General features: G+C 46.6%; 1 protein-coding gene across 2 annotated transcripts in view; it reads left to right on the top strand.

Moving 5' to 3' along the window:
* PSMF1 (proteasome inhibitor subunit 1) overlaps positions 1-24,583 on the top strand; it is a 42,938-nt gene extending 18,355 nt beyond the window's left edge. For both annotated transcript variants that reach the window (XM_062203972.1, XM_062203973.1), the window contains exons 4-7: positions 1,857-2,042; positions 19,206-19,259; positions 20,262-20,420; positions 20,946-24,583. In XM_062203972.1, coding sequence (XP_062059956.1) covers positions 1,857-2,042; positions 19,206-19,259; positions 20,262-20,420; positions 20,946-20,997 — 451 coding nt within the window. In that variant the 3' untranslated portion in view covers positions 20,998-24,583. The remainder of the gene's footprint in view (positions 1-1,856; positions 2,043-19,205; positions 19,260-20,261; positions 20,421-20,945) is intronic.
* Positions 24,584-26,098: the final 1,515 nt, after the last annotated feature.

The following is a 26,098-nucleotide window of genomic DNA, read 5'->3' as shown; positions in this document are numbered from 1 at the left end:
TGAGCTGTTCTTGTATTCAGTTGTCTTTTCAGTGGCTCCAGATCTGTCGGAATATCCTATTTCATTCTTTTTTTTTTTTTTAAGGTTTATTTATTTATTTGAAAGAGTTACACAGAGAGAGAAGGAGAGGCAGAGAGAGAGAGAGAGAGGTCTTCCATCTGCTGGTTCACTCCCCAGTTGGCCACAACGGCTGGAGCTGGGCCATTCCAAAGTCAGGAGCCAAGAGCTTCCTCTGGGTCTCCCACGCGGGTGCAGGGGCCGCCCCAAGGACTTGGGCCATCTTTTACTGCTTTCCCAGGCCATAGCAGAGAACTGGATTGGAAGTGGAGCAGCCAGGACTCCAACTGGCACCCATACAGGATGCCAGCACTGCGGGCAGCGGCTTTACCTGATACGTCACAGAGCTGGCCCCCCTATTTCATTCTCTGTGGTGTTGATTTGTGTCTTCTCACTTTGTATCTGCCAGTCTTATAGAGGTTTGTCAACATTACTCTTCTTTTTTAATAACCAGCTTCAAAATGTTTCATTAATTTTCTCTATTTTCCTATTTTTTATTAGTTTCTGCTCTTTATTATTTCTTTTTAGAGTTATAGAGAAAGAGAATCAGAGGCAGAGAGAGAGAGATCTTCCATCTGCTGGTTCACTCCCCAAATGGTTGCAACAGTGAGAGCTGGGCCAGGCCAAAGCCAGGAGTCAGGTGCTTCATCCAGGTCTCCCACTTGGATGTAGGGGCCCAAGGACTTGTACCATATTCCACTGTTTTCTAGGTGCATTAGTAGGGAGCTGAATCAGAAACAGAGCAGCCAGTACCTGAACCCATGCCCGTATGGAATGCTGGTGCTGCAGGCAGCGGCTTTACCCGCTACACCACAGCTCTGGCCCCCTCTTTATTATTTCTTTACTTCTGCTTGCTTTGAGTTCAATTTGTTCTTTTTCTAGGTTCTTGAGGTCAAAATTTTGATTATCGGTTTGAAGTCTTCTTCTAATTTAAGCATTTAGTGCTGTGGGCTTTACTCTCACCAGTGCTTTAACTGTATCCCACAAACTTTCATAGGGTGTATTTTCATTTTAATTTCATGCTACTTTCTCTTGATCCATGGATTATCTAGAAAGGTGTTGCTTAATTTCCATATTTTTAGAGACTTCCTTTCTGTGTTGTTTTCTAATCTGATTCTACACGGTCAGATTATCCCCTGTAGGATTTCAGTTGTGAAGTTGCTTTGTGACATAGGATATGACTCACTTTAAAATACCAGATTTTTAGGAACCCTGGAGTCCTGCCTGCTCTTTGTTCCCTGGGCCACTTCAATATCTGAGCTGTAGCTCATGTTTCTTGTCTCTCACAGGCAGAGAAAAGAGGCCCGGGCAGGATGGGACAGATGGTATGGGCAGCCTTCCAAGAACCCCTGAGTTAGTGACACACTGGACCTTAACCCTCCAGAGCCCTGCCTACCCGGACCAGAAACTACCTCATCTTCCCCAGAGACCCTTGGCCTTCCATGACCCTACCCATGACACGTGATGAACACACAATGAAGCTGAGGGAGGGGTGGGGTAGGGTCAGGGGAGTAGCCAGTCCAGGCCCTGTGCCCCTACACCCTCACCTCTTTCTAATGGGGTGGTAATGGAGGAGGGGCAACTCAGATGCCTAAGAAGCTTAGGCCCAAATCTCGGAGACAGCGCCGGGCTGTTGCCCCCCTCACACAGGTCCGCCGGACGGCCCGTATCCACCCTTGCAGACAGACTAAGCGCAGTGCCAAGAGCCGTCAGGGCAGCCGCCGTGGCCGCCACTACAATACTGCACAGAGGCGTGGCAGCCAGCAGCAAGCGGTTGACTCCTCATCTGCTCCCTACAGGACCTACAAGAACAGTGAGGAGCTGCGGTCTCGCATCGTGTCAGGAATCATCACGCCTATCCATGAGCAGTGGGACAAGGCTAACGTAAACAGTCCCCCTCGGGAGTTTCCCCCTGCCACCGCCAGCGAGGTGGACCCACTCCGGATTCCTCCACACCACCCGCATACCAGCCGCCAGCCTCCCTGGTGAGTACCCTGCCCCCAGCGGGCATCCCCCTCTTCTGCAGGTGGATTCTGGCCGTCTCGTCCCTTTTGCCGCTTGACTCCCTCCCTCATCCTCGTGTGTCTTCAACAGAGTCTCCCCTGTCTCAGTGGAGGGAGGAAGAAAATGGAAATGTACACAGAGCAGTGAGTTCTTCCGCTAGGACTAGTCACCCCAACTTCTAGCACTTGAAGGCTGCTGGCCTCCTTTCTCAAGGCCACACAGAGCCCCAAGACTGCCCAAGGGAACCAGTCAGCACTCAAACTAGTGTGCAGTAGTCCACGGTTGCTGCCTAGGTGATTTTTTGGAAATCCAGGCTTTTTGGAAAAATGCAAAGGTAAAGAAGACCTTTGAGGGAAGGGGGTATGGTCCCCTGACCACTAACAATTTCAGAAGTTTTTCCAAACAACACGGGGTGTGAGCAGGTCACATCCCAGGTCTTTGCAGATTAGGATGGCAGCATTAGGACTAAAGACTTCTGCCCTAAGGAGGGGGACAAGTCTCAGTAGCTGAGACAGTACTTCCCAGTTTGAAGTCCACAGTGGGTAGTAAGGGTGGCGTTGATGGGGTTAGGGAGCATGGTTCCTTGTGGGTCACATAATGAGCAAGCACTCGATAAATATTCACAGCCATTGTTATTTTATTCTGGTTTGCAGTCATATCCCTTTGGTTAGTTTAAAATGGAAAATCATATTAACTATTACAAGTAACGATTGGCAAGTCAGTTTGACAAAATCTTTGAAAATACTGGGTCCTGTCGAGAGAGCAGAAAATGCTAAGATTTATTGAAAAGGTTGGGAACAACTTGTCTGCTCCAACCTCCTTATTTTACATCTGGGAACAGAGGTAAGATTACCTGCCCTGTCTACAGTCCCCAGCCACTAAGAAACAGGCAGAGCCAGGACTAAGGTCAGGAGTCTTCACTCCCTGCACAGTGCTCTGTAATCATAGTACAGTGACAAGTTTAAAGGATAAGACCTAAGCAGCAACAAAATGGGGAAGATATTTAGTCCTGAAGTAAATACTAATTCTCAGCTGTTATAGATCTATTGCCCATATCAAAGCAGATATTCTGTGAAATATCTTTTACTATATTGAAACAGAATTCCTAGATAATCTAACTTACCTAATGGACATTTCTAAACAATAATATAAAGTCCTAACATAGTTGAATATTTACTATTAAAAATAGGTTAATAAGATAATGTCTATTTCCATGTAGCGTTGTCTGAACATGATTGCATTGGAAAACAGACATTCATACCTCTGGAATGAGCTTAAATTTGATATGACAAAAAAAAAATTGGCTTGTATAGATATTTTGTATCATCAACTCAAATACCACAAAACTGTATTTCTGTTACCAATACTTTTTTTGAAATGATGAACAGCTGTTAAGGAAGTAGTGAACAAAATAGTGGTTGGACAGTATTTCTTCAATTAAAACCATAGTTGCATTCCTGGACAAATATATTAAAATGGTGGAAAATAAACTTTGTTTTATATGTTAAATGATTGTAAGCTAGGGTAAATTCTGTAGACTTTATACCTCTGAGTTTCTTACTTTTCTTTTCTCTCTCTCTCTCTCTTTTTTTTTTTTTTTTTTTGATTTATTTTATTTATTTGAAAGGCAGAGTTGCAGAGAGAAAGAGAGAGAGAGGGAGAGAGGTCACCCAGCTGCTGGTTCACTCCGGAGATGGCCACAACATTTGGAGCTGAGCCAATCCAAAGCCAGGAGACAGGAGTGTCTTCCAGTCTCCCACTCAGAGACTTGACCATCTTCCACTGCTTTCCCAGGCCACGGCAGAGAGCTGAATTGAAAGTAGAGCAGCCAGGACTCTAAATGGTGCTCATATGGGATGCCAGCACTGCAGGTGGCAGCTTTACCCACTATGCCACAGCGCTGGCCCCTCTTTTTTTTTTTTAAGAATTTTTTTTAAATTTATGAGAGGTAGAGTTACAGATAGTGAGAGGGAGAGACAGAGAGAAAGGTCTTCCATCCCCTTTTTCACTCCCCAAATGGCCCCAACAGCCAGAGCTGAGCCGATCCAAAGCCTGGAGCCAGAAGCTTCCTCCAGGTCTCCCACGCTGGCACAGGGGCCCAAGTGCTTGGGCCATCTTCTACTGCTTTCCCAGGCCATAGAGGAGAGCTGGATTGGAAGAGGAGCAGCTGGGACTAGAAATGGTGCCCATATGGGATGCCTGCACTACAGGTGGAGGATTAACCTACTGCACCAGAGCACCGGCCCCTATACCTCTAAATTTCTAACACAGTATTGAAAAGTTGTGTGGGATGCAGGTCATTCTTCATTTTGCAGGATTCTGCTGTGAATTGTAGAGCATCCAGCCTCTCTGGTCTCTGCTTATAGACACTAGGAGGGCTCTGCAACCACTGTGACAAGCAGAAGCCCCACAGAGCTTCCACAGTGGCACCTGGAGACTGTTCTACTCTACCTGCGGATCACAGACCTCAGGTTTCAAAATGTGAAGGTCAAATTCCTGGTCTTAGAAGAACTGAAAGAATTAGAAAGTCACCATTTTGTAAGTTATGCTGAAATAATGGACCTAGTGACAAATTGTCAATGTTTGCTAAAACCAGTAGATAAAGGGGGTGGCTGTTAAGTCCTCTAACATGATGCAATAGTAAGTTCACAGCAACCTCAGTCCTGATCTCACTTGCAGTTTAAAGGAATATAAAGGCTAGATGAGCAAGCTAGACAGACCTATGAGGGTTCAACAGCCAAAACTGGGCCGTGGAAAATCTTTACAGGATAGACTTTTTTTTTTTTTCCATCACATAAGTGAATGGCATGGGGAGAAAAGAGAGAAGGAGCATGTTTTATTCAAAGAGTCACATAAACTAAATTCAGTTTTGGGCCTTATTTGAATCTTGATTCAAAGTAATTCTTTTTTTTATTATTTTTTATTTTATTTATTTATTTTGACAGGCAGAGTTAGACAGTGAGAGAGAGAGAGAGAGAGACAGAGAGAAAGGTCTTCCTTCCGTTGGTTCACCCCCCAAATGGCTGCTACAGCTTGCGCGCTGCGCCAATCTGAAGCCAGGAGCCAGGTGCTTCCTCCTGGTCTCCCATGCAGGTGCAGGACCCAAGGACCTGGGCCATCCTTCACTGCACTCCCAGGCCACAGGAGAGAGCTGGACTGGAAGAGGAGCAACTGGGACAGAATCTGGCACCCCAACTGGGACTAGAACCCGGGGTGCTGGCACCACAGGTGAAGGATTAGGCTAGTGAGCTGCAGCACCGGCCGATTCAAAGTAATTCTAAGAATCATTTTTGAAACATTTGGGAAGATTTGAGCTTGGTCTTGATAATAGATAATATTAGGAAATAATTTTTTTTTTTTAAGATTTATTTATTTATTTAAAAGGCAGAGCTACAGAGAGCCAGAGAGAGAGAGAGGTCTTCTATCTGCTGGTTCATGCCTTAGATGGCCGCAATGGCCGGAGCTGAGATGATCTGAAGCCAGGAGCTAGGAGCTTATTCTGGGTCTCCCATGTGGGTGCAGAGGCCCAAGGACTTGGGCCATCTTCTACTGCTTTCCCAGGCCACAGAAGAGAGCTGGATCGGAAGTAGAGCAGCTGGGACTCAAACCAGTGCCCATATGGGATGCCGGCACTGCAGGCAGCTTTACCTGGTATACCACAGCACTGGCCCCTATGATTTTTTTTTTTTTAAAGATCTTTTTCTGTTAGAGAGCTTTATTAAAGAATGTCAGGTGAAGTGATATGTCTGGAATTTGCTTTAAAATAATTTCACTCTCTCAAAAGAGTAAGGCATTGGAGAAGAGCTACAGGTGAAATAAGAAAGGCAGACAGTTGATAATTACCAAAGTTGGGTAGAAGGATGAACAGGGGCTCATGATACTATTCTTACTGGTTTTTAGATATGTTTGAAAATGTGCTTAATAATGAGTTTTTCATTCGTATCAATTCTTCAGAAAGGTTTCCAAAAAAATAGAATGAAATGCAGTACTTCCAACTTCCTTTTGTGAGGTCAATGACATGAGAAAACTACAAACCAGTATCACCTATAAATACAGATGTAAAAGTCCTCAACAAAATATAATAGCAAACCTAATCTAACAACATATAAAAAGCATTCTACATTATGATCTGGTGAAATTTATCCCAGAAATAGTTGGCTTAGCATTTGAAAATAAATCACCATAACGTACTGTTTTAAAGAAAAAAGGCAAATGCCATGTGTCCATCTCAGTAGGCAGAGTGATAGCATTTGCCAAAATCCAACATCCTTTCATGATAAAGAGCATTCAACAATAGAAGGGAAGTTGCTCAATTCAGTAAAGAGCATCTACAAAACCTCCACAGCTGATTTGATGCAGAAAGATGGAATGCTTTCTCCTAAGCTCAGGAGTGAGGCAGGAGACAAGCATGCTTGCTCTGTGTACTTCCATGCGGCATTGAACCTGAAATGAGCCTGGGCAGCCATTCAGGGAAAAGAAGTAAAAGATGTCCAGATCAGAAAGTAAGAAGTAAAACCATCTCTGTGTGCAGATCATGTGAAATCTTGTGTACAAGACATCTTAAAAAGCTAGAACTATTACGTTCAGCAATGTAGCAGGATATAAGAACAATAGCCAAAAGCCAACTGTATTTCTGTATATTAGCAGTGAGCACTCCCTCTCCTTGTGTACTGCTACCTTGCCAGGCCCCTGCTCTGTCAGTATAGATGGCTCTAATAACACCGATTCCTTCACCATAGCCCTTCCACCACCACCACCATGCTGCTCAGTAACCAGGTATTCACTTCCACCTTTTGTTTCTCAAATGCTGAGGCCCCGGCAGGAAAGACAGAAAAGCCACACAGTGATGGGCTCATCTGGCTGCTTCAGGGCATTGATCACTCTGTCACTGCACAGCTGTAGCTGGCGCCCTGAGCCCAAATAGTATCCTCCATCCCTTGCCACAGGACACAGTCCCATGTCTCATCCCTGGAAACCTACAAATGCAAACGGAAGTTGGGACATCTGCACTAGCACATGAAGAGATGTGTGGTGATGTGTCCAAAGCTTGTCAAAGGGTAGTGGGTACACTGCTGTGACACTGGTGCTCCTAGGCTAGGAGTGAACTTGGAGAGGACATTCCCTGCTGGTCAAGACCTGTGTCTGTCCTGCTCCTGAAACCTCTAGGAAAGAGCTAATAAAAACAACCTGTGAGGGAAGGCGTCCTTCGTGTAAGCCTAACTCTTCATTATTGTTATAAGTCTAACCTGTTTCACTTTGCTCCATCTGTCCTCAGAGAGTCCAGAAGCTGTGTGCCCCAAATCCTCTTCCTTGTTTAGAAAGACTAGTTTTTCCTATGCTTAACCAGCTTCACTAAAAATAAATCTTTAGCTCCAAAGCTCTTACTTATGTCATTCTGAATTCATTTTGAGGATTCACTTTTCATCCATCTTAGTCTGTATCTGCATGTTTTTTAAATGTTCCAGATAGTTTATGTTCTGTACGTTCTTTTAAAATTTCATAACCCATTTACTAAAGTACCAAACATTTTAAATATCTGATATTTTACTAGTATGCTATAGTTTACCTAGCCTCTGTGGAGTTATTATAAACATTTCCAGTTTTTCATTATAAATAGTATTGCACTATATACTTACATTATATATATTATATTTTTTTTCTTTCCTTCAGTTATGTTTTTTTTGCTAGCAAATCACAAAATGTCTGGTCTCAGGAGCCCTCTTGCACTCTAAAAATTGAGGCCCCCAAAGAACTCTTGTATGAGTTACATCTATCAGTACTTATGTATTAGAAATTACAGCTCAGATTTTTAAAATGCACATTTATTCATTTAAAAGTAACAGTACAAACAGAGGTGCAGCAGTTGAGATGCTGCTTGCGATGCCTGTATGCCGTATTAGCATGCCTGGTTCAAGTCCCAGCTCCTCTGCTCCTGATCCAATTTCTGCTGATACATCCCTGCAAGTCAATGGGCGATGACCCAGAATGCATGGGTCCCTGCCACACCATTGGAGACCTGGGTTGAGTTCCTAGTTCCAGACTTCAGTCTGGCCTAGTCCTGGCTTTTGTAGGCATTTGTGGAGTGAGCTAGCTGATGGAAAATCTGTTGGGGCCAGTGCTGTGGTGTAGCGGGTAAAGCTGCCACCTGCAGTGCCGGCATCCCATATGGGCGCTGGTTTGAGACCCAGCTGCTCCACTTCTGATCCAGCTCTGTGCTATGGCCTGGGAAAGGAGCAGAAGATGGCCCAAGTCCTTGGGCCGCTGCACCTGCATGGGAGACCAGAAGAAGCTCCTGGCTCCTGGCTTCGGATCAGTGCAGCTCCAGCCATTGCGGCCAACTGGGGAGTGAACCAGTGGATGGAAGATCTCTCTCTTTCTCTCTCTCTGCATAACTCTTTCAAATAATCTTTAAAAAGAATGAAAGAAAGAAAATCTGCCTCTCTGCCTTTCAAATAAAGTAAAAATAAATAAAAATTAACAAACTCACTTGTGATAATATAAATAACATGCTTTTATGAAAATAACTCTTAAAAAATGTGTATTGAGAAAGGTGACCTTGTTTTACATTTTTACAAATCTCTTATCTCTGCTTCTCCACTTTGTACTGGGTGTTGCAGGGGGAGTGGGGGAAGGAGGATGGGGATGCTGTTTCTGTTGAAGCCTCATACACAGAGGCTGTTAGAAAGGAGAGGGATCATTTCATAACCTTTTCAAATAATTGTGGCTCTTTCTATTGCACTAGAACTTGACAGGGAATAGTTTCTTTAAGGGTTTTACCAAAGGGAAAGCGAGGGCTAGGGGATTACACAGCTGCGCCGGGTCACACGGCCATTACATGTTCCTGGAGCCACAATTTGAACCTGAGCCCAGCTAAAGCCTTCACTTTTTCTGATCCTCAGCCAGTCTGTTTAAATGTCAACCATGGGCCGGCGCTGTGGCTCAACAGGCTAATCCTCCGCCTTGCGGCGCCGGCACACCGGGTTCTAGTCCCGGTCGGGGCACCGGATTCTGTCCTGGTTGCCCCTCTTCCAGGCCAGCTCTCTGCTGTGGCCAGGGAGTGCAGTGGAGGATGACCCAAGTGCTTGGGCCCTGCACCCCATGGGAGACCAGGAGAAGCACCTGGCTCCTGCCTTCGGATCAGTGCGCCGGCCATGGCGGCCATTGGAGGGTGAACCAACGGCAAAGGAAGACCTTTCTGTCTGTCTCTCTCTCACTATCCACTCTGCCTGTCAAAAAAAAAAAAAAAAAAAAAAAATTTAAAAAAAGTCCATCATGGGTGAAGCATTGTGCTAGGCACTGGGGCTACGTGCTGAGGACCCAACCTGTGGGAGTTCATTGTCTGTCAGGGCTAGCCGCCCTTCTCCTTCCAGATCACGAGTCTTTTTAAAGCGGTGACGGGATGTGTGTACTCTGCTCCAGCACAGAGAAGGGCCATTCGCCTGAAGCGCTGAGTGCGCAGGGAGAAGGAGAGGCTCATAGAGATGACACCTGAAGAGCCAGGTTTCAAAGGACCAGTAAAAAGCACAGTGGTGTTGAGTGTAATTGTCTCTTATTGTCAAGGAAACAGTTTTGGGAGGAGTGGTGGTGGTAAGGAGATGTATATTTCACTCATGCTGAGATGTGAGGGGACTTTTTTCTCTCAAGGCATCCCAGTTAACTCCCTGACATGTAACATGCTAACATAGTTGGTATTTGTTGAACCTTTACAGTGTGCTGAGCAATTGAGTTAAGTGTAAAATATCTCTTTTAATCCTCATAATAAGAAAATGAGGTAGGTGCTGTCATTATCATTTATAGGAGGAAAAAAAAGTACAGAGAGGTTAAATAACCTGCCCAAAGTAACATAGCTCATGAGCATTAGAGCAGGATTCAACCCTTAAGACTTCCTCCTTTTCACACATTTGTCAGCAGTTGTTTTGGAAGAAACTGTCTTGGTTTGGATTATTCTAAGAACAAAGAGAAAGTCAGTGTGGGTGGAACTCAGTTCAGCAGTGAGATGGAGAGATGGAGGTGACACTGTGGAGTCTGCCCAGGCCACTGCAGGCCATGCCCTGGAGTGAAGGTGTAACAAGGGAGGGACTTCATGTTGTTTACATTTTTAAAAAGTCTCCCTGACTCCTTTGTAGAGGTGGATTAGAGAGGGGCAAGGGTCAAAATAGGAAGACCCAGGCCTCCAGGCAAGGAGTAGTGGCGGTGGGTGGAGATCAGGGTAGGTGGACCTGGGCATCATTGGGAGGTGCACCTGACAGGACTTGCTTCCTGAAGGGAAGAAGAATTAAGGATGATGCAAGTTTTTCTATTTTGGGATGGCCAGAGCTTTAATGTGTCATGGGAGAAGCTTTTCATTTATGTGTTGGTTAGTGGAGGTCCTTTCCTTAGCACACATTCCTGTGGAGTGACTGTTAAGGACTAAGCCTGTTTGTAAAGGTGTTGATGCAGATTTTATTATTTTGTCCTGTTGCCTTCGTAAGCAGTTGTATTAATTGGTATTTCCAATTTCCCTATCCTTGCCAGTGCTGGAGTTGGTCGCATTTTTCCTTTAAATTACTTGGGATTTATTTATCTTCCCATAGTATCTGTAAGCTAGTCAAACCCAAACTGTAGAGCAGATAGCCTAGGGTAACTGTCATCAGCATATGTGTCTTTGCTTCCTATTGTGTTACAAATCCCCATGAACCTCGTGGCTTCAGACAGCAACTATTTGTCTCAGTTCTCCGTGTCAGAAATATGGACTTGCTTGTCTGGACTCAAAGCCAAAGTCTCAGCAGGGGTGCACTGCTTTCTGGAAGCTCTGCGAAACAGTTTGCTTCCAGGTTAGTCAGGTCATTGGCAGAACCGAGTTCCTTGGGGCTTCTCTCGCAGTTCCTTGAGCCGACCTGTATTTCTTCTCACGTGGCCTCCTCCATCTTCAGAACCAACCTTCTCAGGCTTCCAGTCTCCTCTGCCACCAGAGAGACAGATTGCTGCCAGCCACTTGTTCGCTCCCCAAATACTGGGAGCCAGAGCTCAATCTGAGTCTCTGTTATGGGTGGCAGGGTCCCAACTATGTGAGTTGTCACCGCTACCTCCCCTGGTGTACATTAGCAGGAAGCTGAAATCAGGAGCAGGCGCTCCAGTGTGGGATTTGGGCACCCAAGCAGCATCTTAACTGCTGAACCAAATGCTGCCCCAGCTTTTTACGGCTCCTGTGTTAGATTAGTCTGCCAGATACTCTCTCATCGTGGGCTCAGTTGCACCATATAACTAAATAATGGCATGAGTGCTTGCTCATTTTGTTCACAGATTCTGGGGACTAGGGTGTGTGGAATCTTAAGAGAAAGCAAAATTCTGCTCACCATACTCTCCCTTCTGGCCTCTCAGAGGGGCCCAGGAGTCTTATCCCATTACTGCATCAGCTCAGTCCAAAATCTTCTCTAAGTCTCATTAGGTCGAAGAGTCCAAATCTCATCATCTAATCAGGTGCAGTTGAGATTCTTGCACACAACTCCTTCCTGTCTGCCAACCAAAGTTGGCTATTGCTGTCACATAGTGGGAGGGGGAAAAAAAGGGATGAAAGTTATCCATTAATACATTATTTATAGTTATATACACACACCCAAAAAGCAATATCAGTGCCTACAGTAGGAGATTAAGTAGATTTTAAGAATTTCCTTCACTTGAGTGATTGTTATTAAAAATGTCAGTAGCAAAGACAACCCAAGAAATGCACTTCCTATGTGGAGGAAAACACTGGGATCCAAAATTACATTAAAAACACTTGGGATGCATGCATCCCATGTCAGATGCCTGGGGTAGAGTTCCACCTCCACTTCCCAATCACTTCCTGCTAATGCACACCCTGGGAGACAGCAGATAATGATTCCAGTGCTTGAGTCCCTGCCACCCATGTGGGAGACCTAGATGAAGCTCCTAGTTCCTGATTTCAGCTATTGCAGGCATTTCAGAAGTGAACCAGCAGAGAGAATATTGATTCTCTCTCTCTCTGTCTCTCTGCCTTTCAAATAAATAAAAATAAATAAACTTTTAAAAACATACTTATGAAAGGTGAGAAAAAAGCAAAATAATCACTACATTACACTTGGGACCTGGACAGTAGGATCTGTAAGGGACCTGGATCCCTATGGGACCTGGATCCGCAGTTCTGTTCTCAAAGTCTTGGATATGCTATTCAGGATCAGGTCCACTTACGCACAGCTTTCAGGTAAGCCCAGGAGCCTATAATGTTATCGGATGCTCTCTGAGCTCCTCCCTCTCTAGGGCCCTCGTACTTTCCATTTCCTGGGGAGAGAGCATTCCCTTTTTCGTCCTCTGTCCAGAAAGGGGGCTTTAGTTACCTACTTTGGTGACATTTTTCTGAATGCTTTATAATATTTCAGTGTAATTTATGCATTTTTTTCCTCTTGGTTTCTTTTAAAAATCTTTGCTTGCTTAACCTTAATGTGGTATTTCTCAGTCCTTGGCTCACCTTTCAAGTCATAGGTATCCTCAAGGTAAGGGAAAGGAAAGGTGTATTGGTGTGCATACTCAGGGCACGTGACCTGGTGCCATTTGTGTAAGTGCACACACTCTTGTCTCTAGAGATAGCTGACCAAGAAACAACCTAACCATTTGTAGTCCCAGGCCAGCAGTGGCAGATCACCTGGAGCTCGTGAAGAACCCAGAGCTGGAATCTCAGTCCCACCTTTGTGCTTCTGAATTAGAACTTGTATTTTAGCCAGATGCCCTAGATTCATGCACGCCTTACAGGTTGGAAGTGCTGCCCTAGGTAGGTCAAGCAATGCTGTGGAATTAGGGACTAGGACCTGGAAATACTCAGGTCTTTGCTGCTGGATTTTCCATGAACCCACAGTTGGCACTCCCAGAGAAGCCTGGTGTGTGGATAAGTGTTGTGTTCACACCCAGCAATCATCCAGAGGTGTAGACTAGCAGCCTGTTGAAGGGAGCCCTGTGGGTGCTGTGCACCGGTTAAGAAGTTTCTGGTTCTAGAGGAAGCACCTCCATCCTGACTTTCATACAGAATGCATGCAGTAACTATTTGAGGACTCCGAAAACCCTGCAGTTTGGGAAAGCAGATTGGAGAAGATCAGAGTTTGTACCATCAAATAGGCAGAGAATTCACCTGTGTGCCCTACAGATATCCTCTAGTCTGAACTCAAGAAAGCCCAAAACGAGGTGGACATCAGCCTGGACAGAGAGCCCTAAAGTTCTGGTTGAAGGTGCAGGAGAGAGCTCTACTAAAGCCCAGAGAGGGAAGGGAAAATCTCTCTGCTTCCTTTGTCCTTTCTCCATTTAGTTTTCCCACTCCTCAGCCTGTGACAGTCTGGCACCTAACATTGAGGGAGAAGAACCTCCCAGTCAAAAGAGGACTTTGTCTCAAGAGTGTGAGGCCAGCCACTGTTGCTTTTTGTCCTCCCTCTGCTTGATTCTGGATGTGTGCAAACAGTGGCACAGTCTTGGGAAGTATGTGGCAAAGTAGGTAACTAAAGCCCCCTTTCTGGCCAGAGAACAAAAAAGGGAATGCTCTCTCCCCAGGAAATGGAAAGTACGAGGGCCCTAGAGAGGGAGGAGCTCAGAGAACATCCGATAACATTATAGGCTCCTGGGCTTACCTGAAAGCTGTGCGTAAGTGGACCTGATCCTGAAAAGCATATCCAAGACTTTGAGAACAGAACTGCGGACCCAGGTCCCATACAGATCACTAAATAGCACGTATATGATACACTATGCCACACCTTTTACATACATGTATGCAAAGGGCTTAAAACAGAATTGACAATGAAACCAGAACTTGGAGCCCAAACCCAACTAAGTCGATTGCCTGCTGAAACAGAAGTACCAGGATTCTTCCAAACCTCATATCAAAATGTTCAAAGTGTTCAAAATATCTGTGATAGAACTCCAAAATTACTGGGCATAAAAGAGTCAAAATTTCAGCTCACAAAAAGACAATCAATATTTGCTATTATTGAGATGACACAAATGTTGGAATTATCTGACAAAGATTTCTAAGCAACTTTAGAGAAATGCCCCTAGAAGTGAGCAACGGACAGAATGATAAGGAAGTTTCAGCAGATAAACAGAGAAGATCTGAAGAAGAGCCAGGTGAAAATTCTAGAGGTGAAAAATGCAGTGATCTAAGTTAACACCTCAGTGGATGCATCAGTATCAGAACAGGTTTGATGAGTCAGTGAACTAGAGGTTAGATGAGTAGAAACTGAACAATAGAGAAAATGCTTAGCCTCAAGGACCTTTGGGACAGTCATGAAAGGTCTGACCTTGGAGCCACTGGAGTTCTAGAAGGAGAGAAAAGCGAAGTACAGAAGAAATAGCTTAAAGAAAATGACTAGAAACTCCTCAGATGTAGCAAGACATAGGCCTCCAGATTCAGAAAGCTCAGTGAATCTTAAAGAAGATAAACCAGAACTTATCATCATCAAACTGCTGAACTAAAGATAGAAGAAAAAAAAAATTCCAAGCACAGCTAGAAAAAAGCAAGGCATTGCTCATAGATGAACAAGGAGTCAAAGGATTATGAATTTCTCATCAGAAACCACGGCGGCCAGAAAGGAGAAGAATACTCGGAAAAAATGTCAACCCAGAATTTTAGTCACTGGGTACGTTGTCTATTTGACCTTCACTTCTGAAGGATACTAAGATATTCTTCTTGAAAAGAAACTAAGAATTCAGAGTCAACAGAGTTTCTCAAGAGGAAGTTCTCCAGACAGTAGGGAAACGATACCAGATGGAAACTTGGAGCATCGGGAATAAAGGAAGCGCAATAGAAAGGCTAAATATCTTGGACAATGTAATGGACTGTTCTTTGGAGTTCTCTAAAATATGTGGGTTTTTTCCATTGAGAGCCAAAACTATGACATTAGATGATGGGATTTTCAATGTATGTAGATATAATATAGTCTATGAAACTGTACCATTAAGAGGGGAGAATTAAGGGGACCTGTGTGTGCTGTTAAGGTTTCTACATTCTTCTTGAAATAGACTAAAAAGTCCAGTAAGAGATCATCATCTCAAGAGCAAACACTTAAAAAAAAAACACAACAACAACAACAAAACTATACGAAGAGATGTAGTCTAAAACACAATAAATTAAAATTCAGTAGTATAAACAGAGTGATAAAAAAAAGAGGGGCCGGCGCCGTGGCTTAACAGGCTAATCCTCCGCCTTGCGGCGCCGGCACACCGGGTTCTAGTCCCGGTTGGGGCGCCGGATTCTATCCCGGTTGCCCCTCTTCCAGGCCAGCTCTCTGCTATGGCCCGGGAAGGCAGTGGAGGATGGCCCAAGTGCTTGGGCCCTGCACCCGCATGGGAGACCAGGAGAAGCACCTGGCTCCAAGCTTTGGATCAGCGCGATGCGCCGGCCGCGGCGGCCATTGGAGGGTGAACCAACGGCAAAAAGGAAGACCTTTCCCTCTGTCTCTCTCACTATCCACTCTGTCTGTCAAAAAAAAAAGGGGGGGGGGGGGAATAATTGGAAAACCAGTAATAAAATGGTGGATCTAAATCTGAACATAACAGTAACCACCTAAGAGGTAAGTGGTCTCAACACCAAGTACAAAAGTCCAGGTTCTAAAGGTGCCTGGTGTGAACCTGACCTTTGTCTTTTACCCAACTCTGTGGATTTCTGTAAGAAATGTTGCCCCTCAGAGCCTGTTTCCTCATTCTAAAATCAGGGGTGGTAATCGGACCTACTCAGAGGACTGCTGAGCTCAGCACATGCAGCTGTTAAAGTAGGTGAGCGAGGCACATAATTTGCTCCTCTGTTCCGTGTTCTTGGAGGAGCATACAAGAAACAGGTGGTGTGCATTGTGGAAAGACTATGGACTGGGGACAGGTTTAAGAATGAGATTTTTGCCTGTTACAGGGAGTCTGCCTCTTATCTACAGTTCTAAAATCAAAAGAACTCAAAAAACCAAATGTTTGTGTCATGAGCTTGGTGCCAGAACCTAACTGGAAGTGGCCTGCAGCTCTTCATAGATGCATTTATCCCACGGAAGTGTGAATCTCATTCATTTTATGGAAATGCTAGGATGTTAATGTTACAGAAAATATGCTGGTATACAGTCTAACCTAACTTTTTTTTTTTAAGATTTATTTATTAGAGAGGCAGAGAGAGGGAGAGAGAGAGAGGTCTTCCATCCACTGCTTCACTCCCCAAATGGCCGCAACAGCTAGAGCTGTGCCAATCCAAAGCCAGGAACCAGGAGCTTCTTCCTGGTCTCCCATGCAAGCACAGGGGCCCAAGGACTTGGGCCATCTTCTACTGCTTTCCCAGGCCATAGCAGAGAGCTGGATAGGAAGAGGAGCAGCCAGGACTAGAACCGGTGCCCAAATGGGATGCCAGCACTGCAGGTGGCGGCTTTACCTGCTGCACCACAGCACCAGCCTCACAATCTAACCTTTCTAAGGGACCAGCGTCTGGTCCTTTGTGTCCCCCGTTACTCATCAATTTTAAAGCTAGTGAATGCATTGCTATTTAGAAAACCAGATTTTATAAAATCATCTTTTTAAAAACTAAATTGGAAAAAACAACCTAAGTTTTGCACAGCATCTGACACAAAACAAATGTGGCTCCTGTTGCCCCTTCTTCCAGGCCCTTCCTGTCAGGACATCTGTTTACATCCAATACTGTGTTTCCACATTGTAGCAGACCCCAAAGTCTGAGGTGCAGGCCTCTGCCAGCCAGCTAGAAGATCCAGGATGCAAAGTAGAGAGCACGTCTTGTGGCTCCCAGCCCTCAGGCCTGTCCAGCTCACTCACTGGGCCACTGGGCCATTAGAAGGGCAGCAGCTGGTTTCCATGCCCAGACAAGGCATGTGGGTTTTACAGGAAAGGAAAGGGGAGCACATGAGGAAGACATCCCTGGCATTCAAGATCACCCCAGCCGCTTAGCAGGGCCACTTTTCCGCTGGGAGGTACTTCCCCAGTGGGCCCAGCCCCGGCCTGTTTCCTGATAGGTTAGAGCAGCTCGTTCTTCCCTGCAGCTGATCATCAGGTGGAGCACTAGAGGCTTGCATTCAGAGGCCCTGGGTGAGGCGAGGCTGCCTCAGAAAGTCTATGGGAAATGAGATTGAAAGGTAACTTTATTTCTATGCAAACATATTTTAAAATCCATACATATAAGAGGTCTTCAAAAATGTCATGAAAATGTAGTTATGAAAAAAGTATGTGTGATTTCAAAGATTTTTTGCATAACATTTTTTCATTGCATTTTTCCCCCACAATGTTTCAAAGTATCCTTGTACAAAAATGACTTGTATTTGAATGCCCATAAGTTCATCTCCACACATCCAAACTGAGGGTCAGCCGAGGGGGCTCTGAGGGAGGTGACGGACCCCCTGTGTTGTTTCTGTCAGATTCTAAGCTTGTGCATAGTGAGTTCACCAAGATGTGCGTGGGTTGTAGTGACTGCTGAATGTGCTGTGAAATTTCAAGGGCGCAGATTAGCAGAGTGGAACTTGTGGCTGCCTTTCTAGCCTTCGCTGTTGTCTTTTTCTCCCTTCCCACACACTGTGGTCCAGAAATTGGGAGCAGTCAAGGCCCTTTACTTGGAGGCGTTTTAACAGCCACCAGAAGCCCCCTGTTTCTGTTCTGTAGTGGGCAGGGAAGATCCTCACTGCCCTCTGGCACCACCTGGTCTGTCTCCAGTGAGGCGGGATGTCGGAGGCCACCAATAACATTGACCACTAGCTCCATGAGCCGTGGCCTGAGAATAATAACCTAGGTCACGAACAGTTCTTTCCTTTGGAAACCTGGCCTGATCTGCTTCAGTTGCAATATCCTTTCCAGCCCATTAGGCGAAACCGACTGGAGAAGCGCCTGTTTGGATTTCTTCCCAGTTCTCTAATTAATGGCTTCTTTCCTGTAAGTGTAGGTTAGCTGCTGTGTATCAAGCTACCCTGTGTTCTGGCAGGAACTGCGGGTGCCCCAGAACTGTTGGCTTTGTACTGCTCGCAGAGCTCCAAGCAGATTCCAAAGCACATCTTCTTTAATACTGATTCTCTGCCTTATTGTGTACATATCCAGATCCTGTATAGAAAATCACAGGAGAGTATGGAGAAGAAACTCCCCATCCAGGAGTACTGTCACTGTTTACACTCTGAGAATGCCTCTTTGTAGCTCTGTTTACACATACACGCCCCCACACACATACTTTTCACAGTTGATTTCCCATAGCTGTTGATAGTCCTCCCCACACCCGCACTTCACACTTGAGCAAAAGCATTTTGAAAACATTCTAAGGACATTGTTTCTGTTGTTTCCATGGCTGCATGTAGGAATATACCGCGTGATACCAGACTGGTCCCCATTTAAGCTGATGCCAATTTCCTTGCTTAAAGTCTTTGTTAGATATATTTTCATTTGAATTCTGTATTCTTAATTTAAGATGGATACCTAGGCATTTAACTACTGGCTCAATATAAAGCTACGCAAGACTTCCAAAAGCCAGGTTCTATTTTGTGCATGCATTAGAGAGAGGATGTTGAGTTGTCCTCCAGAAAGTAGCCCCTCCTTTTCACAGCTCACAGTGTCAGTAAAGGCAAAAACAGGCTTTGTGGGGGGCCTGGAGAAGAGACTGTTGAGAACTGACAGTGGCTGTGGCCCATGACCTTCCAGAGGGCTCCAGTGCCTACACAGCGCAGTGTAGTAGTGGCAGAGATCCTGCAAGACCCATGGTGAACAAAGCATGAGAGGCACAGCTCCAGCTGCTGAGACTCTGTGCCTTTGTGACTCCTGGGAAGCATTTAAACCTGAGCTTTGGGATTTGGGTTTTAGAATAACTTTCTGATGAAAAGTTCTTTGTTCATTATACAGAGAAAGGGTCGAATAAAATAGAATTTATGTGGAGGTTACCATTGTTAATATTTTTAGCTTTAAACAGGCAGATTCTCCATGTGGTCAGCTTTGTGATGAGCCCTTTTCACGTAATTGCTGCTATAATAGCGGTATTCATCTGTGCCAAGGACCCCTCGAAAGGATCCCTTGTTTTACGGTCTCATGCAGGGGTTTCCCCTGTCCCCCTTGCCTGGAAGTGCCTTTCTGACCCTGCAGGTATTGGGTTCGAGCCCCTGGCTGCCTGGCGCCTGGCTGCTCTGGGACGTGTGGTAATTGTTCCTTGTTTGTTTCAGGTGTGATCCCCTGGGCCCGTTTGCCGTCGGGGGAGAAGACCTAGACCCCTTTGGGTAAGTACTGCTGGGGAGGTGGCAGCAACCTAACCTGCTCCCCTGGCTTCTCAGCCCCAGCTCATCTTCTAATTTGAGGTTTTCCTTTGGGGTGGAGGAGGAAGCTGTTGCCAAGCGGCTGAGCAAGCCCTGGTGTTGACTGTGCGTCATGCCCATAGCAGCGCCCGAGTGCAGCATGGGGGCTGCCGCAGGATTGCCCCGGCACTGATGGAGGAGCACACAGTGGGCCGCAGAGTTGAACGTTGCTCAGGGTTGTCGAGAGGTTGCCCCGCTAGATAAAGGGAGTCTTTGAGCCTCACTAGACCACCTGTGATCCTTGCCATGCACCCCAGAAAGTCACTACTGCCTCAGCTATGCACTGTCTTGTCTGCAGAATTCAGACCGGATTTGGCCTCTGCTGCAAGGTGACCCCAACTCAGACACCTCCTCTTGAGATAGAAGGGAAATCGCTTAACTTTCCAGTGCAGCCTGAACAGTGACCTCGGGGGAATAGCCGCTCACTCTCCTAGTTGAAGCATGTGAGGTCAGGTTCATGGAACTCCTTGGGGGACAGATGCTGTCAGGAGCCAGAACTGGGCAACCTACAGGCAGGCTCAGATGGCTCTGAGGCCCAAAAGGGAAACAGAGCCAAAGAAACTGGCTTCATGGGTTGTTTTTAGTTATTAGTCCTTCAGCCTGACATAGTGCCCTGTAGAGCCTTGTGACAGTTCTGTATTGACCTTAGCCAGTTCCAGCTGCTGTTCTTGATCAGATCACCCCGTTTGGGTGTAGGACATAACAAGGGTTCTCAGCAGGCTCAGGGAGGCCTACCGAACCAAAAGTACAGTCCCTTAGCATTCTTGCTTTTGCCAGCTTCCTGCTGGCTTTCAGGCACCATTCACATGACTGTCAGACCCTCAGAGTGGACACACGGTCAGTCTTCATCCACACCCCCTTTCCTCACCTCTGCTCGAAGGGCAGTCCTTGCCATGGCTGCTTACCCAGTTTGCCTTCTTGCCTCAGGTGTCGGAGAGGTGGCATGATTGTGGATCCCCTGAGATCTGGCTTCCCAAGAGCACTTATTGACCCATCCTCAGGCCTCCCGAACCGTCTTCCGCCAGGCGCTGTACCCCCAGGAGCTCGCTTTGACCCCTTTGGACCCATTGGGACCAGCCCATCAGGGTAGGTATTCGCTCAGGTATGCTAAGCGGGACCTGATGGCAGCTCAGCTCCGTGTAGTGGCAGCCAAGGTCTCTGAAACCAGGAGCAGAGTTGCCATTGCCTCCACCCACTGATGCCGAGAGAGTAGAGCCTCTACCGTGGTGCTGTCTGCTGCCTCCATGGAGCCTTCTAGGAGCTCGCCATCTCTGCGTGCCTCCCTTCCCCCAGCTCCCCTCCAGGGAGGGCTCGGAAGGAGGAAGAGCTGCCCCTAACTAGAAGTTAAGCATGTGTCAGAGACTCATTGTATCCTTCTGTCAGCAGTCTTGGGTAGGTGGTACTGTCCTCATGTCTATGGATGCAGACATTGAGGCTCTGAAAGCTGAGGTCACTTACCCCGGGTGAGGGACTCAGAAATCAAACCCAGGCTCTTGAGTCGTGGTCTGAACCGCCACGCTCCACCACAGCACCCTGGAAGGCAGGCTCCGTCCGCCTGTGTGCTCCGGCCCCTCCCGCACTCTGACTCACCAGCCCCTCTTTCCATTCCAGACCTAACCCAGACCATCTCCCCCCGCCGGGCTACGATGACATGTACCTGTGAAGGCCTCAAGAATGTAACATCCCAGCCTTCCCTCCACTCTCCTGGAGCTGCCACCGCTGGCCCCGTCAGCAACCGTGTTCTCGCGGGCTGGGGGCAAGGGACTCTGCCCATGTGTTTGCAGGCCGGCTGGGGTTGCCTCCCCTCCCCTTATCAGAGCTAAGGCACTTGCTGCAGCTCTCCACCTGGCTGCCTTAGGTCCCAAAGATCTCACACCATCAGCTCCTCCCCACTTTCCAAGGGAGCCTCCGGCAACATAAACCCTCCACCCGATGCAGTCCCAGTCACAGCGCTATAAGAACAGAACGCATTTTGGATGTTATTATTAAGAACCAAATGTCAATACAAAATTCACGTTGCCGGTCTCCCACTTTTCTTTTTGCTTTGATGCACACAGCTCCTTCTGGTGACAAGGCTTTAGCGTTTTAGTCTTTGTAGGGCCCAGCAACTCTCTTCCTGCCCAGGGCCTGCTCTTGCTCCTCAGGCACTTGTGCTCATAAACTGCTGTTGCTCCTGAGATCGCTAAGATGGGTCCGACTCCTTGGATAGAAAATGAGTGACTAGGAATGCATTGGTCTTAGAACAGGGCAGGCACACTGTGGAAAGACTGCATCACTCCGACAAGGGCACAGTCCTCCTGTATTCCTGTTCTGGGCCAGCCTGCAGCTCCGTCTGCCCCTGGGCAGCAGTAGCCTGATAAGCAGAGGAATAAACAGAACAGACCTAGAGGCTAATCTCATTTTTGCCCTAACTCACTGAGTGACCCTAAGCAAGTCCCACCTTTTAGGCCTCTCGCCCACCTATGAAATGAGAGATCCTTTCCTGCCCTGAAACCTCAGTGCTACTTTCTATGGCTGGGGCCCCTAGGGACCGGGGCAGAAGGAGCAGACTGAAATTCAAGGCTCTCTATGGTACTGCTCACTGAGTCTCCCTCTCTCTTGTCCCTCTTGGGGCCCAGTCAAGATCACGGCAGCATGGGCTCTGTCTGAGTGTGGTGGTGAAATTCGGGAGGAACAGGGAGCCCCAGCTCTGGAAGCCACTGTCCTGTGTCCATACCCACCTGACATTTGGTGTTCTCCGGATCCTTTTCAGGCCGAGGCCTGACCCGTGGGCAGTGATGAGCCCCTATGCTACAGTGGAAAGAGCACCCTAGAGGCACGGGTCAAGGCACTAGTCACTTTGGCTCCCCCACTAGCGTTTCAGCTGTGTGGGGGTCCTTTTACTTCTCAGCTTTTCTGATCCCTCCCCAAAGTTAGGACGTATTGCTTACCTGTGGGCAGTAGCTCCTGCAGCTTTGCTGAAGCACTGCCAGGCTGTTTCTGTGCTGCTCTTCTGCTCGCTCAGCCTGAGGATGGGTAGTGGTGAGCTAAACTGACCCTCGGGCCCAGGGTGGGAGGCTTGCAGGAGCAGGCTTCCTGGGTGTTTTGGCGGTTTCCATGTCAAACACCAAGATGCCAGAGGTAGCTAACAGCTTTGAAGCCCTTAGAACATTTGTGCACTTAGGGAAAGACCCAGATATCAGGCAGAGGCACAGATGCCATCCTTACTCATAACCTTCTTCCTTGAGGGCTGGTGAGTTAGTGAAATAGGAGTTCTGGTTTGGGAATCAGATCGTACCTGTAACCAAAGGGATCGGGAGCGATTTGCTCATGAAAACATCCTTTATTATAACAGGAAGCATCTGTAAAAGGAACATCAGACTGGAGACATCAGGCAGGGAGCGTAGATCACTAAGTGTCTGATTCAAGGAAAAAATAAGATTAATAATAAATTTTCCACTTACGTTTTCTAGAGCAAAGGTTGAAAATACAATCATATACCTACTTCTGTTTTCTGAAGCAGAAGGTATAGTGATTCCTCTTCAGAATCAGCCGTTGGTTACGTGGGTCTCCCTGCATCAAGGACACTGAGGAGGAGCACAGGCCATGTCTTAGATGTTGCGTGGGGGCAGTGAATGGGGTCTTTAGGAACTTCCTGGTCAAGCTGTTGGTGCTGGATTTGACGTGAGCTGCTCCCCTCCTCCAGCTGTGAGTCCTCCCCGAGCCGCAGGTGGGAACGTTGCAGGTGTATGTTTTGTAGAACTCCCAAATTGTAGCCTTAACAATAAACATCCACACTTCATAACCTGTTCTTTCTTAGTGATAGCTTTATTGAGATACAGTTCACAGACCAAAAGTTCACCTTTTTCAAGTATGCAATTCAGTGAGCTTTATTTACTATCTTCACAGTGTTGTGCATCCATCACCATGTGCAATTCCTGAACATTGTCACCACCCTGAAAAGAAGCTTCATACCCATGAGCAGTCACTCCCTTTCTCCCTCCTCCCAACCCCCAGTCCAGGAAATCACTAATCTCTCCCTGTATCGTTAAAGATTTGCCTATTCTAGACAGTTCTCATAAGTGGAGTCACTTCATGTGTGGCGTTTTGTCTCTGGCTTCTTTCATTAGGTGTAATGTTTTTAAGATGCTCTCACATTATAACATCTGTCTGTATTTCATTCCTTTGTGTAGCTGAATAATGCCCATTGCATGAATATGTCACATTTTGCTCACTCATTTACCAGTTGGTGGACAGTTGGGTTACTGCTTTTTGGCTAGTAGGAATCAAGGCATGGCGTTGCTGGATTACGTGGTAACTTTGTGTTTAATGTTCCAAGACTCTGCCAAGCTTTTTTCTACAGCAGCTGCACCACTTGGCCCTCCCACCAAAACTTGTGAGGGTTCCAGTTGCTTCACTTCCTCGTACTGGTTATTCTTCATCTTCTTGCTTACCACCATCTTAGTGGGTGTGAAGTGGTATCTTGTGGGTTTTGCCTTCTTTTTTTCTTTCTTTTTTTTTTTTTTAAGAAGAAATTTGACCTAGGCTAAACAAGGCAGAGACCAGAGGCACTCACCCTGGGGAATAGACCATGGGTGACCATGGCTGGTGAGCTGCAGAGGAGTTGCGTTTGACTTTGGGAGATGTTTTCGGCTTGATGTGATGCAGGAAAGTTCCATGGCCTTTTCTAGTGAGATTCACAGCATCACTTTGGCTTGGTGCAAAATTTCATTGTTCGTCCAGTGACTTTATAAGTACAATAAACGCCTGGTTCTAAGTGATTGTCTGTTGGGGGTGAAATGCCATAGACCACAAGTTCTGTTTCTGGGATGCACTGACTCACATCCCACCTTCTCTTCCTTAGCTTGTCTCCTCCCTGATTCTCAGAGCTGGCTGTGTTTCTCATCACATTTATCTAATTGTGAGCATCTGCCAACCTCCATTGAGAAATCAAGAGTCTCTTAAGGTCCCAAGAATGTATTGTGCTCAGAATGGAGACTCTGTTCCTGTGCTGGGTGGCCAGTGCCTGTTGACAAGAGTTCAAAAGTGGGCAGCAAGTCCCATACAGCCTCACTCTGGAACCCAGCTTTCCTCGTGGGCTCCCTCTCTGTTGTCATTAATGGCATTTTTTTGTAACTGATTCATGTGTCTCTTCACTGGAGGAAAATTGGAATCTGTAGTCTGTCACCTAATCTTGTCCATTTTGGTACAATTCCAATAAAGACAGGTTCTACCCCTAGGAGAGGAAAGACTGCCCACATGCACACGCACCCAGATTTCTCTGTCAAATGTTTTATGCTTGTAGACCATTGTTGACTTTTTGCGCCAATGGAGAGACTCAAAGGCAGGCATCCGAATCCCAGGCATTGTTTGCTCTTGGACCGCCAACAAGGCGTACCCCTGGTAGCCCTGAATCTGCCCCCAGAGGATGGGATCAGAAGCCAGTGAGGATGCCAAGCCTGAGTGACTGAGGACAGACCCCAGAAGGCAGAAAAGCAGCAATGACAGAAAGTTTGAAAACCCTGCTAGTGGCAGGGTTGAAGGGAGCCACAAAGTGGAAGGCTTGGAGGAATATGGGGTTGATGGCATGGTCTAAGAGAGGGCCCTAGGTGACCATGTGCCTAACTGTTACAGATGAGCCACACAAGGTGAGTGTCGTGAGTCACAATGTGATGAGGGTTCAGAGGGACGAGAGATTAGTAGGGCACTGCTGAAGTGTAAGTCTTCAGTCGTAGTAAAAAGAAACTAACTTTTTTAGCCAAAGAGGTTAGCGTGCAGAGATCACGTCGTCGTCATTGCCATGACTTGGAGCTTAGGAACTGCAGAGCTGCACGGCAGCTGCCTGGATCTGCACCAGAAACTGGAAGCCCTTCATGCCGCCAGTGTGACCCCACTCAGCTCAGGTCCAAGTTGAAGGATTAGTTCAATGCTTCTGATTGTTAGGATCTACATCAACTCTCAACCTGTGGCTGCAAGGGAGGTCCCTTTTCCTTTTCCCACCTCTCCAATCAGGAAGGTGCATTGGACAGAGGTCTGGTGAGCCAGTCTCCCATGTGTGTTGGTGCCACGGGCCAAGTGGATGTACCACAGCCTTGCCTGCCAAGCCTATCTCCTGAGATACTTGCTCTAAGTATACATTAGTACATCCTGGGTGCCCCACCCAGATCTCTAGGGAAAGGCCCTCAAATCCGTTTTTTACAAATTTCTCTATGATTCATGTGATCACACAAGTTTGAGAACAGAGAAGGGAAAGGAAGACTTTCCATTCTTTCTGCTTGGACCAGCAGCAGCCCAGCATCACCTGGGATCTTGTCAGGAAATGCAGCATCTTTGGCCCCACCCCAGACCAAATAGCAATCTTCATTTTAACAAGTTCTCCCCATAATTCATGTGCACATTAAAGTTTAAGAAGTTCAAGTGTAGAAGCTTTTTTTCACCTGTTTATCAAATGCAAGGAATTGAGTCAGTCATTCCTGCTTGATGGCACTTTACAATTAATGCATGCAAAAACTCTCCTGTTTTAAGTGTGCCCCTATTGTAGCCCCACTATCTATTCCATTCCCTTGCCCTCATTGGTCACCCAAATGTGTTTCATGTATAAGTACATAAGCACCCTTGTAAGGTAGCATTCATTATGTTCAAATCTTTGAGGTATCATCACCATTTTTTGAACTGGAAAAGAGGGGCTGGAAAGGCCCAGTAACTCCCTGTAGGCCCAGCAGGGGTCTCAGATTTGGGCAGGCATGGGTATGACTCCCAGCGCTGCCTTTGCCAGTACGTGGCCT

This window comes from Lepus europaeus, chromosome 10, assembly GCF_033115175.1.
Source record: "Lepus europaeus isolate LE1 chromosome 10, mLepTim1.pri, whole genome shotgun sequence".
NCBI classification, from domain to species: Eukaryota; Metazoa; Chordata; class Mammalia; order Lagomorpha; family Leporidae; genus Lepus; species Lepus europaeus.
This window is presented reverse-complemented; position numbering and strand designations above follow the sequence as displayed.